This window comes from Cyprinus carpio, chromosome A7, assembly GCF_018340385.1.
Source record: "Cyprinus carpio isolate SPL01 chromosome A7, ASM1834038v1, whole genome shotgun sequence".
In the NCBI taxonomy this organism is placed as follows: Eukaryota; Metazoa; Chordata; class Actinopteri; order Cypriniformes; family Cyprinidae; genus Cyprinus; species Cyprinus carpio.
In genome coordinates, this window is record NC_056578.1 from 41033642 (window position 1) to 41050356 (window position 16715).

A 16715-nucleotide genomic window follows, 5' to 3' on the forward strand; every position below is an offset into this window, starting at 1 on the left:
TTTAATAATCAAGTGCTTCTGAAGATCTTAATCAGTGACAAGCTGTTGTACTCATAAAAGTATGATTTTTGCAAATTTTTCTGAGAGTGATGTAGTCTAAGCAGTGAAAATGAGTATGCAATATGGTTCTTCAAAAAGTGCAAACAAGCTTTGCCACACACACACACACACCCTCACCTTTCATGTAAAAGTACTTGTGATAGTATCGAGCCCCAAGGTCTGCATGCTCTATGAAGTAGTTACTTTTCCCCTGTGCCTGGACATGGCTCTCCCTGGGCTCCTCTAACACGGACACAGCATTGTTTGGACTTTGAAGACTCCTCCACCTGTGCCTGCTGGCCCGCGGCAGGCTGAGCCCCACACTCTCCTCGCCACCCATTTCATTCCGAAAGTGAGGACAGCTAAGCAGGAGATCATTATCGTTCCCATCTCCTTCGTCGAGCAAGGACTGCTCTACATCTTCTGAGCCAGTCCCGCTTCCCAAGCTGCCCCCTCCGCCCTGAGAAACTGAGGAAGGTGTGGATTGTGAAAGTGGACGGAGTTGAGAGGCAGCTGACGCACCGGACGTGATGTTCTTCTTGCGTCCGATGCTGTCTCGATTGGTTGCAGCCTCCGACAGGTCGAAGAGGATGCTCTGTACGTCATAGTGTGCAAAATTGCGCACCCAAGCACCACCTGGGACTTGGTCATAGGAAAACTGAGAGGCCTGCAGAGGGGACGATTTAGCCTTCTTATTGAGCCCCTCTGGTTTTGGGGGCTTAACCGGTTTTGATGTGTCTGCTGCTGGAGAACAGTTTCCTTGATACACGCCATCCACCTCCGGAGGTGCCTCTTGCAGACCCAGCAGAATAAACGGATCTCTGAAGCGCAAGGCACTGGGACTGAGAACACCTTGATCTTCCGAACTGTGATCTACAATCTGGGTTTGTCTTTCTAGTGAGGACAGGCTACCGTACTCTCGGTGGAGGGACTCGCATGGCCCCACAGTCCCAGATTTGTCCCCCCCTACTCGGAGCAGCTTCCTTCCGACTTGCCCCGCTGAATCCAAATCTCCAAGGGTGACGTCACTGTTGCTGCGCTGCATTATGTGTCCACGACCTACTGTCCTCAGGTTCAGTGCAGCTGCGCTGGGTGTGACAGTCTCGCTGTTTGTTTCCTCTCCCTCTCTCCTAGGAGGCCATTCTGCCACGACTCGTGTCCGCACGCTACCACCATCCTGCTTGGGGTCAAAGTTCACTCTCGCTAGGGTCGGGCGTGGGCTCTGCCTGCGGAGCTTGCGGATGAAGAGATCGTCTGATTGCATGATTTGAAGTTGTGGGAAGCTCTCACTTTTCAGTTGGCCTTGCCCCTTTTGTTACACCTCCCTTCCAAAGTACTGCATCTGTGTGAATAAGGAGTTTTTGGGGAACTCAAGTGACCAACATAAATGTTTCTGTTCTAGCCATGAACACTGAAATTCTCCAGTGCTGCCAGAAGAGCTCCGTTCAATAGGTTCCTCATTCACTAAAATATTCAGAAGGGCTGAGCGCAACCTTCTGCCTTGGAATAAAATAACAGCCGCACAGGCTCCAGAGATGATTTCAATCTCTCGGTGAACATTTTAAGTTCTAACATACAGGATTACTCTCATCATTACTGTTATAGGAAGCATCCAGCAGAATGACTATATCTGTATGTGGACTGACTGAAATTGGTTTCCCAGTCAGGTACACCTCGTTGTTACTCTCAGTTCACTGCCAACCACAAGCTCTGTGCTCTTCAGAGACCACGGCTGCATCCTCCACTGTATTCCTGAAACACAATGATTATTATTAGTTATTATTAGTTTGTATGTGATAATAGATGTTGCATTTTTTTCTAAATTACACTGTGTTGCATGACAGTACATTATATGCTGTGGTAAAATCTGCTGAACCACTTACACTGTACTCTGCATCGATCCGTGCGGCTATTAGTGGGACAGATCGCTTTAAGTTATTTATATAAGAGTGGTTTGTTGATTGACTTTAAACAATCACTTACTTCTTATATTAAAAGTGGTCAGACTTGTGTCATGTGGACGAGGTTTAACAATCCGACACTAAGCAGAAAACTACAATCTGTGTACTGTATAACACGCTGAAGATGGAAATAAGTAACCTATTTTCCCAACTAATAAAGTGCAGAAAGTACCATGAGAGACAAACGTGCTGAACATTCAGTGTTCCATTTAAGCATAAAGCAATAAGCTCTTTGCACATTTGTTTTGTGAAGAGCGTTTGCAGTAATATGGATACACATCTGAATGATCAAATACACTTCAGAATTTGGTCAAAGTACTTTTTGTATTGGCACATATGGTAATGTCTTGGTAATGTAAACATGCCAAACAACAAATATGTCAAATGAAAACCACTCGCTGCTGTTTGGCTGGTTAACTTTTAACTTTAATATATATAGTTAATATCAAAATTCATTCAATAATTTGACTTCAGGTAGAGTCTTGAAAAACTGTATTCTCTGTTGTCTGTATTTGCTCTATTTTGCTTGTGATTTGTCTTTCTTTTTACTTTTCTTTAATAATTAATTAAGAACAAAAAAATAATAATAATAAATGGTTTCTTATGAATCCATTCAATGTTTTGTGTACAGGTGCATCTCAATAAATTAGAATGTCATGGAAAAGTTTATTTTTTTATTTTTTCATCATTTATTTCAGTAATTCAACTCAAATTGTGTTGTGATAGTGTTTTATTTGATTTATTTGTTGAAAGAATGATGTATTTTTTTTATTTTTTTGTTCTTTTAATTGTGATAATTTTGGCTCACATTTAACAAAAACCCACCAATTTCACCAATCTCAACAAATTAGAATACTTAATAAGACCAATAAAAAAAAAAAACCACCAATTTGAATTGTTGGCCTTCTGAAAAGTATTTCATTTATATCATTTGAGCTAACGTTAACGTACTACCCAGTGCGGCTACAATTACTGCCTCAATTCGGCGTGACATGAAGGTGATCAGTTTGTGGCACTGCTGAGGTGGTATGGAAGTCCAGGTTTTCTTTGACAGTGGCCTTCAGCTAATCTGCATTTTTTTTCTATTGTTTCTTATTTTTCTCTTGACCAATACCCCATAGATTCTCTCTGGGGTTCAGGTCTGTGAGTTTGCTGGCCAGTCAAGCACACCAACACCATGGTCATTTCACCAACTTTTGGTGCTTTTGGCAGTGTGGGCAGGTGCCAAATCCTGCTGGAAAATGAAATCAGCATCTTCAAAAAGCTGGTCAGCAGAAGGAAACATGAAGTGCTCCAAAATTTCTTGGTAAATGGGTGAGTGACTTTGGTTTTCAAAAAAACACAATGGACCAACACCAGCAGATGACATTGCACCCCAAATCATCACAGACTGTGGAAACTTAACACTGGACTTCAAGCAACTTGGGCTATGAGCTTCTCCACCCTTCCTCCAGACTCTAGGACCTTGGTTTCCAAATGAAATACAAAACTTGCTCTCATCTGAAAAGAGGACTTTGGACCTCTGGGCAAAAGTCCAGTTCATCTTCTCTTTAGCCCAGGTAAGACACCACTGATGCTGTCTGTGGTTCAGGAGTGGCTTAACAAGAGGAATACAACAACTGTAGCTAAATTCCTTTGACACGTCTGTGTGTGGTGGCTCTTGATGCCATGACCCCAGCCTCAGTCATTCCTTGTGAAGTTCACTCAAATTCTTGAATCGATTTTGCTTGACAATCCTTATAAGGCTGCAGTTCTCTCGGTTGGTTGTGCATCTTTTTCTTCCACACTTCTTCATTCCACTCAACTTTCTGTAAACATGCTTGGATACAGCACTCTGTGAACAGCCAGCTTCTTTGGCAATGAATGTTTGTGGCTTACCCTTCTTGTGAAGGGTGTCAATGATTGTCTTCTGGGACAACTGTCAGATCAGCAGTCTTCCCCATGACCATTTTGCCTAGTGAACCAAACCTTTGGAGACCATTTTGAAGGCTCAGGAAACCTTTGCAGGTGTTTTGAGTTGATTAGCTGATTGGCATGTCACCATATTCTAATTTGTTGAGATTGTTGAGTGAATTGGTGGGTTTTTGTTAAATGTGAGCCAAAATCATCACAATTAAAAGAACCAAAGACTTAAACTACTTCAGTTTGTGTGCATTGCATTTATTTAATACACGAGTTTCACAATTTGAGTTGAATCACTGAAATAAATTAACTTTTCCACGACATTCTAATTTATTGAGATGCATCTGTATATGCTCCAGTCTAGGGCTGGGCGACATGGCCAAATATATTACCACAATTTTATTTCTATATCATATAATATCGATATTTTTCACAAGATTTATTTACCATTAATGAGGAGGGAAATGCTTTCCATATGTTTGTTAAATGGGAATTAATATAAAATTAACTAGTCTGTTAAACTGCACAGTTAAACTGCAAGTATAACCTTTGGTAACACTTTATTTTAAGGTGTCCTTGTTACATATGTTACATATACTTAATATTATAATAACAATTAATTAAGCATAATTACATGCAAGTCACCCTAAACCAAACTTAACCACTAATCCTAACCATATAGTTAATAGCTAATTAATATTACTCAGTACATAAATGTTTAATTACACTGTAACAAGGACACCTATAATAAAGGTAACCTACTGTAACTTTTTAATTTAGAGCCCCATGAAATCCATTTTATTTTGCACAAAATTTTGTATTTTCCATTTTATTTTTTTCTGAATTCTGTTTAATGATTTTATGATTTTAAGATTCAACACAAATTTATAATCAAAAATGATATCTGATGAAAATAACAATCAATTCAAAACAAAATATAGCATTTTTTTTTTTTTTTTTTTTTGTCAAATAAGGTGCTGCACAACAGAAGTGTATTAATTAAAACACAGATTAAGAATGTCTTGGCTTTATGATATTCCTTAAAAATACTAATATTATTATTATTACTCTAGGAAGTTCCTTTTAGTACACAAAAGTAATATATCTGTGTCATAATTTCTTCAAGTTAAACCAAACCTTAATTTTGATGGGTTTTCATAAAGATCTTTGATTTTCAGTGTGTATTTGATGGTAGTTTAGACTCTCCGAACAGCTCTGAAGATTAAGTGTTCATGTTCTCATAGTGAGATGCAGACGCTGAAAACATGAGCGTCATGTGTGTCACAGGCCTATTTAAACACCAGCACAAACATGATGTGGTTGCTAAGGTAGAACAGTTTTCATTTTTATACACTTCCTTTCAGTCAAAAATAGCATAGAGACTATAGCGTACATCAGACCACATCCACCCAGCAGACCTGCACAATAGCTGCTCTGCTCACAGGAGGAGGGGGCTTCCTGCAAACTTTGCCAATACATCGGAAAGTACTCATAATATATGAAACATTGTTTGCCAAGTTTTTTGGTCCAGGTTGCATGATTTTTTGCCTTACTATTTGCTCCTGCACACACACTTTTTCAGGAACTCTAGCCTATCTCTGCATTCTGGTTTGTTGGGGAAAGGAGGAAGAGGAGGATTAATATCACAGATACATGCCTGATGACTTTTTTATTTAAAAAAAATATTCATCATTAAGAGTTCTAAGGTATGAGATGTAGTGTCACAAAAAGTTTGGCGCATATCGTTTATTCTGCAAAATTAAATATCATATGAATTATTATGGTGCCCATTGTGCAAATGATTAAAAAAAAAAAAAAAAAAAAAAAAAAAAAAAAAAAACTATGGCAAGCAGTTTTGTATTTTAATGTCACCAGTGATCTTTGTTGAAATTTAATTAAAAAAAATAATAATAAATAAAAATAATAATAATAATAATGTATAAATAAAATCATGACCTTTACAACTGCATTTGTAAAAATCTAAGAAAAGCTCTATTACTGAGTTATAACTATAGAAACTCCAAATACAGAACTCTACCACAGCACTTTATTGCAAAAATGCAACCGTAGAGCTCCTAAATTACACTACAGACACAAACATATATATTTTAGAATAAAAAAAAAATACATATTTTTTAATCTCAATCATGATTTGATGAATTTTGACTAGTAAAATGGCATTTTGACATGATTATATATATTACTTACTCCTCATCAAATGCAAAACAAACTGTTCTCAGATTCAGTTTACACATATCTTTCTCTTTTCAAATCTTGCTGAAGGTAGACATTGTCATTTATGGATATTGACATTTAGCCAACCTATTCAACATTCCTCAGTCCATCCATCCATCCATCCATCCATCCATCTTCCATGGAACATGAAATACTATATTACATTACACTCTTTGAAAATCAGTGTTAATGCTCTGTAACTGTTTTAACTCATTCTTGGCCTCATCCAGTGCCGACTTTCTCGCCTGGCTTTTTATAAAAGCCCCAATAAATATTAATGAGATGCAATTACCAAAATGAGCTGCCTGTGAATAGAAAGCTGTAATAAGCAGTTCTGACTAGTAAGAATTACTATCGCAGTCTTTAATTACAGTCTTTCATGACATTTTTACTAGTAATAATGAATTTGATGATATCTATAATGCTATTTTTTAACCTTGTAAAGATCTTAAAATTACTACTTCTCATTTTATTCTTACCAAATGTAAGAATTTTAGATATCTGTAACTTTAAATTGATGAGTACAAATATAATTCTGAATTAACGACTAGTTGTAATTACAAATTATAATAGAATTACAGTCTAATTCTGACTAGTCTTACTGAATTACAGATATCTACTAGTTAAGTAAATTAAAAATAACCTGAATGGTTTTTTTTTTTTTTTTTTTTTGTCTTAATATAATTAGACAGCTCTTGAATTAGACTTGTGAAAAGTCAACTGTAGGTCTCTAAAATAAAGAAGGAAGTCATCTGAGACAAAGAAATATTCTAATAACAGAATTCTGCATACCAGCCCAGACAGATACAAGGAATGTTTTTTTTTCTTTCTTAATCAATGTAACATATCCATACTTCACTAACATGCTAACTAAACAAAACAAAAAATAAAAATAAAATGCTACTAATAATATTTTTTTTGTATTATTTGGTATTTTTTTATTTTTATATAGTTTTTTTATTATTTATTATTATTATTGTTTAGTTAGCATTTTACCATGTTAACACATGCCTATGACGAACTGATGCATCCCAAGTCAAAACTGCATTATATATATATATATATATATATATATATATATATATATATATATATATATATATATATATATATATATATATATATATATAATTTTGCATTAGCCAGAACTGAATTATGACCGATAATGCTGCAGCTTTAGGATAAATTGGCTTGCCATAGAAGACACTAAAAGAATGTGCTGGTGTCTTGGCCAGATGTAAAAAGCACTTAAAATTTAAGAAACATAAAACAGAATATTTGACATAAATGAAGCCATCTGGGGTTCTTGCAAAAACCATTATTATGCAATAAACTTCAAAAGTTTGGTAAATCCACAATCCTTCGTTAAAGACTAGTGAGTCCTTTTTTTAGCTTTAGCCGGGAATGAGACCCATTTCATTAAAACTTTCAACATTAAAGTAAAGTCCTTCTTATGTTTCCAACATTTAATCAATGGATGGCTCCACACGCATCCACAGATGTCTGGGCTAAACCCGAATATCCACTGACCCCAGAACCGCCCTGAATAGATCATGTCTTTCTCCGCATCGTTTTTGTGCTGATGTGCCGTTTCATCCATGCACTAAATTGCATCCAAATGTCGCTAAAAGAGGGCAGCAGCGCAATGAGAGCAGTGTGGATGCAGTTAATCATCTGCCTGCCTCCGACTCATCAACGCTTAAACGAATCGCTTTACGATAAAATGAGCGTTTATATGAGAATTATAACAACAAAGGCTGCTCGCACAGAATAGACGACGATATGAATCATTGCCTGCTACATTTCAGCAATGCCAACCGGAACAGGACGAAGTAACCGAACGAACAAAGAAGCGAGCGAGCACATCCTTTCTCGTTTACAGGACGCCGCTACTGTCTCCGTGCCGATTGCATCAGTGGCATTCGGTGTCACTCGCATTAAAAACAGCGTTCTCGAACGAAACTCACCGACAACAAAGCGATGTCTGACAGCTGTCTGGTCTCTTCCGCTCTCTCTTTTTCTCCCTCGGGTAATTCTTTTCGAGTCTAAACCATAAGCTCGACGAATACGCCGTTTTTGTACAGCGACTTCCTGTGATTTGTAACCTCGAGAACAGGTGCAATGGTGCAGCGAGCCCTTCCGATGCGCGCGCCAGCCAAGCTCCAATACGCAAACACTGCGGTGATGTATTTTAAAGGTGAACGACGAGGATTTGACGTTTTCATCTCTCTCTCTCTCTCTCTCTCTCTCTCTCTCTCTCTCTCTCTCTCTCTCTCTCTCTCTCACACACACACACACACACACACACACGGTGTCCTGATCTCATTTCACACTGTCCTCTCTTGAAAGAGACGGTTTTTCTGCTTAGTGCAGATTTGGGGGCAAAATATGCGCACTGAGCAAATGCAGCAGAACCGAAAGCCAGAATTGCTGCTTCTCACTTATTATAAAGACTGCTCCCTAATTCGTTAGATTGGAGGGCAACTGCACATCTAATTCAATCGCCAAGATGGGTTTATTTGTGAGGAATTAACGCTTGTTTTGGTCAACAGCTGTTAAAAGAATCCAACAAGCGATTCATCAGAATCTGTAGTGCATTTCGTGTTATGTTGTGCCTTTAACGCATGTGGTTACTTGTACACTATCTGTTTCCTCTTTCTGATATGGGAAATTACTAACTCCCCATTCTCAGTACGCATATTCACCTTTCAGTTTCACTTCCAATTTTCTGACATTTTATGAAAAATGTAGTACAGGTTTTTTTTTTTTTTTTTTTTTTTTTAGCTTTTTAGATGTTCATGTATTTGCACCAAGCTTTCGTTAAGCATTCATGTCCTTTATGGTACAGCCATATCACCGAGCACTCACATGAATTATTGTTCTTTAGCCTTGTTTTTCAGAATTTTATTTTTTTAAAAGCTATTGATGTTATTTAGACATGTGTCTCATTATGTGGTTTGTGTTTTGCTTGTATGTTTGTGGGTAAGAGGATATTTTGAACTTTCAGTGGAGACTGTTGCATGTCTTTTTTTCATTTATGTTTACACTACATAAAACATTTAGGATGCATTATCAAACATCATACATATTTCATAGTGTCAGTATGATTGTGGCCTTTCTGCTTTCTCTCACCTATTTTCAGTTTCAGGTGCATCACCTACTAATGTGTTTTTTTTTACAGTTGTGGGTTCATGCATGAAAAATTGGTAGCTGAAAAAAGATGCAAATATGTTAAAACTTTTTCCATGTTTCCCACAACCCAGCTAGAGTATTCAAACTTTTCATAGATGCAAAAAAGTTGTGTTTAAAATGATGTTGCCCATTACTTTTTAATGGAGTAATATTACATTTCTTTGAGGATAGTGTATCTGTCAAGAACATTATACTATTTGTAAGTGATGCGAGAAATGAATCAAAATGAATAAGACTGAATCTGGCTATTTAATGTTTAACCTACAGCATTTTTATAAATAAATATCATGGGAAATGCTTGTTGTTGTCCTGTATTTAGGAATCTAGATATAGATCATTGCTGATTGGGAACTAAAATATAAATGTTGGCATATTATATGTCCAGGCTACAAAATATTAAGCCTTTATTGGGCCGGAAATCTGATTTAAGATGAATTCATGTTGAAGAGTCAAAACATGTAGAATAAGTTGCATTTTCATAAATATAATTTATGGACTGGCAAATATGCAAGCACAAACATAAATCAGCATTATAGGATAATATATTTATTTATGCATTTATTATTGTTATCGCCAAATACAAAGTAGCTCTTAGATGCACTTGGTTAACCTGACCTTTATCACAAAAAAAAAAAAAAAAAAAATGTTTTTATGCATTTATCTAAAAACCGTGCCTGATACGTTCCTTCAAACTAATTTGTAAAGTCCCTCTGCTGTCACTAATTTAATTTTACCCCTAAAATGCTACTTTGATAATCAAAATGACATCTTTAAATGTTTTAAATGTTCCTGTGCAAATAATTTCTTCATGCCTTAAAATGACTTAAATGTAACTCTACCCTTACCTTATTTAGTATATACCGATTAATGAATATGCAAATTAGTCCCACCTCCACTCAATCACACCTGCTCTAGTTTCACCTGGTTAACTGAAGTTGTAAAATCACAACACAAGTAGCAATACTGGATTCATTCAGCCATGTACAGCATGTTTGAACCAGAAGCTAACTCAAAAGAAGAAGAGGAAGAGTCAATTATACAGGGTCCATTGTAAATAACATATCTGTACATTCATTTAATTTTTTTTTAGTTTTTCTCTATACCCCTGTATAATATTGCATTGTTTAATTTCATGTTTTTCTTATATTAGTGTTATATTTCCTCTCTACTGTGTAATTCATATGTGTGACTGCACTATCATGTCTGTATGTCTGTACTTTCTACTACACTGAAAGCTCTTGTCATCAAGACAAATTCCTTTCGTGTGTAAACATACTTGGCAATAAAGCTCTTTCTGAATTTCTGACTTTTTGTTCTCCATGACCCACAAATTAGTATGCAGTCACTGCTTTCCCCCTATACTTCATATATCCATATTTCAGCAAAACAGTTTTGATTTTGAAAATTGCAATGATCCATTGGGGCCTATGCAAAACACTTAAATCAAGTTGCTATGATACACAGCTTGCTGTGATGCCCAGTGTTTCTTACAGTTTTAAGTTCCCTGTATGCAGTTAGGATTAAACAGTGAAAAGGATAAAAGGGTTCTGCTGCACATAATGGAAATGAATATATAATAAATATATGTTATTTAAATAATAGTTAGATTGAAGAACAGAAAGCAGAGTAAAGGGGAATGTGGTTTTTTATTTCAGAGAAGCTGTATCCTATGTTTCTTGTCTGACTCTGACATTAACCCTTATTATAGGGTCTGCTTCCTGTTTGACAGGAAATGATGTGATGCTGCCTGACCTTTATGTACTGTATGTTGGGAGGATGAAACTGTCATGCCATCCTGTCTGGCCTGAAAGAACAAGGTGAACTTCAGTTTGGTTCAAAGTGTAGACAGTTTCTCTCTTCTTTTGATAGTGATGTGTACATTTTAACATATGCTCTCATACAAAGCTAAATTATTTTCCCTCATTTTTGTCAATAGAATTGGAACAATGTATGTGTATATGTTCTAGATTATATACAAAAAATACAAATGCTAGACTAAGGCCCATTTACATTAACATTTAACATGTCTAGTGTGATACAATCACAAGTGGTCAACCAAGACAGATTGCAGTTATCACACGTCTCAAATGAATCTCCTGTGATCATTAGGGATGGGATTTAATGTCTCTGAGATCTTGAATACAGTTCCCTTAATAACAGAGATCTTACCCAAGAAAAAAGAACAAGAATTTGCAAATGTACATAAACTATTCTGTTCAAAATTGTATATATTCTTGGTTTTTCTTATCGTGTTTTACTTCCTCCCGCATGACTTCATATCAGTCTGTCACTGCAAGTTGATATCATACTCAAGATGCTCTGTGAAGTATTTAGCACATATTGATATTTATAAACAACTGATATAGTGTTGAGTAAAATAAAATCAATATTTACTGGCAGTGCTTTTGATGGATGATAATTTCACTTCAGCGCTTAGCCAAAAATGTCAAAAGAGTATAGCTTCTTCATCAACATCCTGAGTATTAAAATCTTTGTAGCTGGATTATGGAATCCAGCTTTGTCTTTATGTAAACACAAATAAACTATTATGGAATTAATACACTCTGAAAGAATATACTTAAGTGTGAACTGAATGTAATGTTTTCAGACACTTAAATGAAAGATGATTGCAGTTAAATGAAAAATATATTATAGTTCAAATGTATTTATTTTTATTAAGTGCAGTTTATTGCATTTTGATATAATTTAAAACTACTGTATATTAAATTATCATTTAATTGCAGTCAACTTGCATTTAAATGTCCGAAAATACTGTATCTTAAAGAGATACTCCATCCCAAAATGAAAATTTTGTCATTAATCACTTAATCCAAAATATCTTAAATTGTGGTCCGAGGACAAACAGAGCTTTTACGGGTTTGGAACGACATGGGGGTAAGTGATTAATGACAAAATTTTCATTTTGGGATGGAGTATCCCTTTAAATGTTATTTCATTATTACTTCTATTGTATTTTAAATATGATTAAAGTTCTGCCGACTGTTCTGATAAGCATTTATGGCACACTAAAATATACTTTAATGTCATTTCTACAGAAACTTATATGTCACGCATTTAAATTGTGTAATTACACATATGAAAGGATGACGTTACAATATAGTACACAGAAAATTAACTAAAATAGGCAGCAGTACAACCATACATACATACAGGCACAAATACACTAAAATAATAATAACATAAAACAACTGAAATAACAAATCCTTTAAAGTCAACCACAATCCATAACACATCAGGCAAACCATCTACAGCCAGATGTAGCTGCCTCCAAGTCAGTTAACATCATCTTAAAAGCGACCAATGATACCAGCTTATTAAGTTTCATAGATTTCTGTAACTTTTTCCATGTAGAGGGAGCAGCATACTCAAACGCTTTTTCCCCAGCTCATTTCTAAGCTTTGGAACAGACAAAAGAAAAAGATCTTTTGAACGAAGATTGTAAGTCCTGATATTATTTACACTGATGTAGGTCAGAAGGTAGGATGGAAGAAGACCTAAAATAGCTTTGTATATGAAGATATACCAGTGCTGAAGTCTCTGCATAGATAGAGAAGACCATCCAACACATTCATACAATTCACAATGGTGAGTGAGGACTTTAAGACCAGTGATGAACCTCAGAGCTCCATGATATACAGTGTCCAGATATATAAACTTTGAGACGAAGCATGCATGTATAAAACATCACCATAGTCAAGTAAAGACATGAAAAGTTGCAGCAACCAGCCTCTTTCTAGATTCGAACAAAAGGCAGGATTTAATTCTGAAATAAAACCCTAGTTTAAGTTTTAATATTTTTGCTAGCTGCTGAATATGAAAGGTAAAAGAAAGAGATTCATCTATTAAAATACCAAGATATCTGTATTTAGAAACACATTCAATCTTTGTACCGTGGGAAGTGAAGATTGAAGGCAGATTTGATTTGGATTTCAAATTTGAAAAAAGCATGACTTTTGTTTTTTCAGCATTTAAAGCAAGTTTTAAATCATAAAGATTCTGTTGAAGCATGTTAAAATCAAATTGTAATTGGGAGACAGCCTGGTCTTGCGGTGGGTGCTGCGCAATACAGTACAGTGTCATCTGCATGAAAATGAAATTTTCCTTTAGACACATTACTGTCAATATTATTTATATAGAGGCTAAAAAGCAGTGGCCCCAAGACCCACACCTTTTGTTATTTTGAGATAGCGAGAGGTGTTGCCCTCCACCTGTACACACTGAGTTCTGTCTGTAAGATAATTATCAAACCAGCTAACAGATTGTTCAGAAAGTCCAGCCCACAGTCTGTGCTTAAGCACTGTGTGGTCCACTGTATCAAATGCCTTAGAGAGGTCAATAAAAAGGGCTGCACAATGCTGCTTGTTATCTATAGATTCAATAAAGTCAAATGTACATTCTATGCACGTTAAAGTAAAACATTTAATTTGACATTATTGGAAATTGCGCTTTTTAAAGGTGTACTTAAGTCTTTTAGGAAACAAAGTCATTAATATTATACTACCTACAAGTAGTTTTTAATATCCACTGATATTGGCACCCTTGGTAAATATGAGCAAAGGCAGAAAATAAATCTGCATCGTTTATCATTTATTTTTATCTTTCATTTAAAAAATAAAAATCACAAATCTCTAACCTTTCACTGAAGTGAAACAATCGAAACTCACATTATGAAATAAATGCTTTTCTCCAATGCATGTTGGCCACAATTATTGGCACACCTAGAAATTCTTATGAGTAAAACATCTCTGAAGTATATTCCCATTAATATTTAAGTTTTTAGCACACCAGGGTGACTAGGAACATGAAATTGTCCAGCCATGACTTCCTGTTCCACGGGATTATAAATATGAGGAACACAAATTCCAAATTCCCTTAATCATCCATAACAAGGAGTAAAACCAAAAAATATAGTTCTGATGTGCAGAACAAGGTTGTTGAGCTTCACAAATCAGAAAGTGGCTGTAAGAAAAGAGCCAAAGCATTGAAAAAAGCATTCCAATCAACTAAAGATGTTACAAATCTGCCTGGAAGAGGACGTGTGTCTATATATATATATATATATATATATATATATATATATATATACACACACACACACACACACAATTTGAGGAACACGACAACTGATCATGTATAATTAAATGCACTTCTTTTTCACAAGCGTCCTGGAAATTGTGCATTAGTTGTGTCTCTGTCTCATTTCTCAACACTTAGAGAGCAACCCAAGTAAAAATTGGCCGCCCAATGTTCCTGTAATATTGTACTTCTGCAAGGTCACCCCAGTGCTTTAAGCAACACTATTTTTAGCACATGACACCGAACACTAAATAAAACATAAATGCCATTTTATGTTCAGTGTCAAAAAACGTCTGCTCGACAAAAATAGCAGAGGACTGACAAAATAAATGTGTCAGTAAGACAATGTAAATAACCATAAACATGGAAGGACATGTTTAAAGACATATTCTGTTATTCATAAGCAAACCATCAGACCACATTGAGGATATGCTTAAAAAGTCATAGATTTTTGTTCGATCTCGAATTCAAACTTTAGAACAAGAACAAAACCTCAAGCAGGAAGTCTACAGCTTGGTTCATGGGGGTGAAATGAAACAATCTTGCAATGTTGCATGTCTTCATGTGAAAAATGTTGACAGACAGAGATAGAAGACACAAGCAGACTTCATATTGGAGAAGTTTAAAGCAACAATTAGACACTTTTTTAGAGCTTTTGAATCTGTTGAATGTGTTTTATGAGTTGTGTGTTTGTATGACACGAAGAGGAAGAGGAACTTGCATGACGGAACAACACAAAGGGAATTAAGTTTGGTAATTCAAATGAGAGTATTTTAATCCTTATGCTACTATGGTTTGGATGTTTTCTATGTGTGAGTTCAGGTGACTTCCTCTATCTATGCATACATTTCTGCACATATCTACATGTTCCTTCCTGTATTATTAAGAAGATGAGTGTAAATGGGTTTTATTATAACAAGTCCCCCCCTTTTGAGCAGTCTGGTGATAACCTTAATCATGAATAAAAGTACACTACAAGTCAAAAGTTTGGAATAGTTAGGAGTTCTCTCCTGCTCACCAAGGCTTTGTTTATATGATCAAAAATACAGTAAAATAAATAAATATTGTTAGAATTTAAAATAACTATTTTCTATCAGCATATCAGAATGACTTCTAGAGGATCATGTGACACTATATTGATGCTAAAAAATCAGCTTTTTAACACAGGAATAAATTACATTTTATAATATTTCAAAGTAGAAAACAGTTATTTTAAAATGTAAAAATATTTCAGAATTGTACTGTTTTCTCTATATTTTGTATCAAATAAATGCAGACTTGGTAAGCGCAAGAGCCTTCATTCAAAAAGATACAAAAATTTTCATTATTCCAAAATTTTGACTGCTAGTGTAATGAACTTTGTTTATTTAAATGGGGAGTCATCTCATTTATCACCAGTAAAATATGGAGTGCCACAAGGATCTGTCCTAAGTCCTCTGCTATTTTCAATATACATGTTGCCCCTTGGTGATATTATTAGAAAATACGGGATTAGTTTCCACTGTTATGCTGATGATACTCTATGCTGTATATCTCAACGAGACCAGATGAAACTTCTAAATTATCTAAGCTAACAGAGTGTGTTAAAAATATAAAAGCTTGGTGTTCCTGTGTCTCAGTGGTAGAGCACTGCGTTAGCAGTACAAAAGGTTGTGTGGGTACGATTCCCAGGGAACACATGTTAGGTAAAAAATGTTAGACTGAATGCACTGTAAGTCGCTTTGGATAAAAGCGTCTGCTAAATGTAAATGGATGACCAATAATTTTCTTCTATTAAATTTGCATAAGACAGAGATATTACTTATTGGACCAAAAAAACAGTACACAGAATCTTGTAGATTACAATTTGCAGCTAGACCTGTTTCTGTTGCAGAAAAGCTAGTTCATGCAATCATGACCTCTAGATTGGACTATTGTAATGCACTGCTAGGTGGTTGTCCTGCATCTTCAATAAACAAGCTACAGGTAGTCCAAAAATGCAGCAGCTAAAGTCCTTACCAGGTCAAGAAAATATGATCATATTACCCCAATACTACAGTCTCTGCACTGGCTACCTACACTGTAAAAAAATCTGTCACATTTACGGTAAAATACCGGCAGCTGTGGTAGCCGGAACCTCACTGTAAAACATTTTAATTTACCATTATAGTAACACATGATACTGAAATAATGCAATAAACATTCATTTAACAACATTAGATTTAAGATAAAATCCTAATGTACACAACTGAGAAGAAAAAAACTAAGAAGAAAGTTATAGTTATTAAAAAAAAAAAAAAAAAAAAAAAA

At 35.4% G+C, this 16715-nt stretch overlaps 1 protein-coding gene across 7 annotated transcripts in view; it reads right to left on the reverse strand.

Moving 5' to 3' along the window:
- The window catches only part of LOC109065430 (signal-induced proliferation-associated protein 1-like), a 54728-nt gene that overhangs the window by 31866 nt on the left and 6147 nt on the right, over positions 1-16715 (reverse strand). For 6 of the 7 annotated variants that reach the window (XR_006160520.1, XR_006160518.1, XR_006160516.1 and 3 more), the window contains exon 3: positions 178-1791. Coding sequence is in view for 2 of the 7 variants with exons in the window: in XM_042761197.1 (XP_042617131.1) it covers positions 178-1303 (1126 nt within the window). In the remaining 5 variants the exon portion in view is untranslated. Of the gene's footprint in view, positions 1-177; positions 1792-8104; positions 9886-16715 lie in introns of those variants that run through there. The other variant, XR_006160517.1, reaches the window with a different exon arrangement.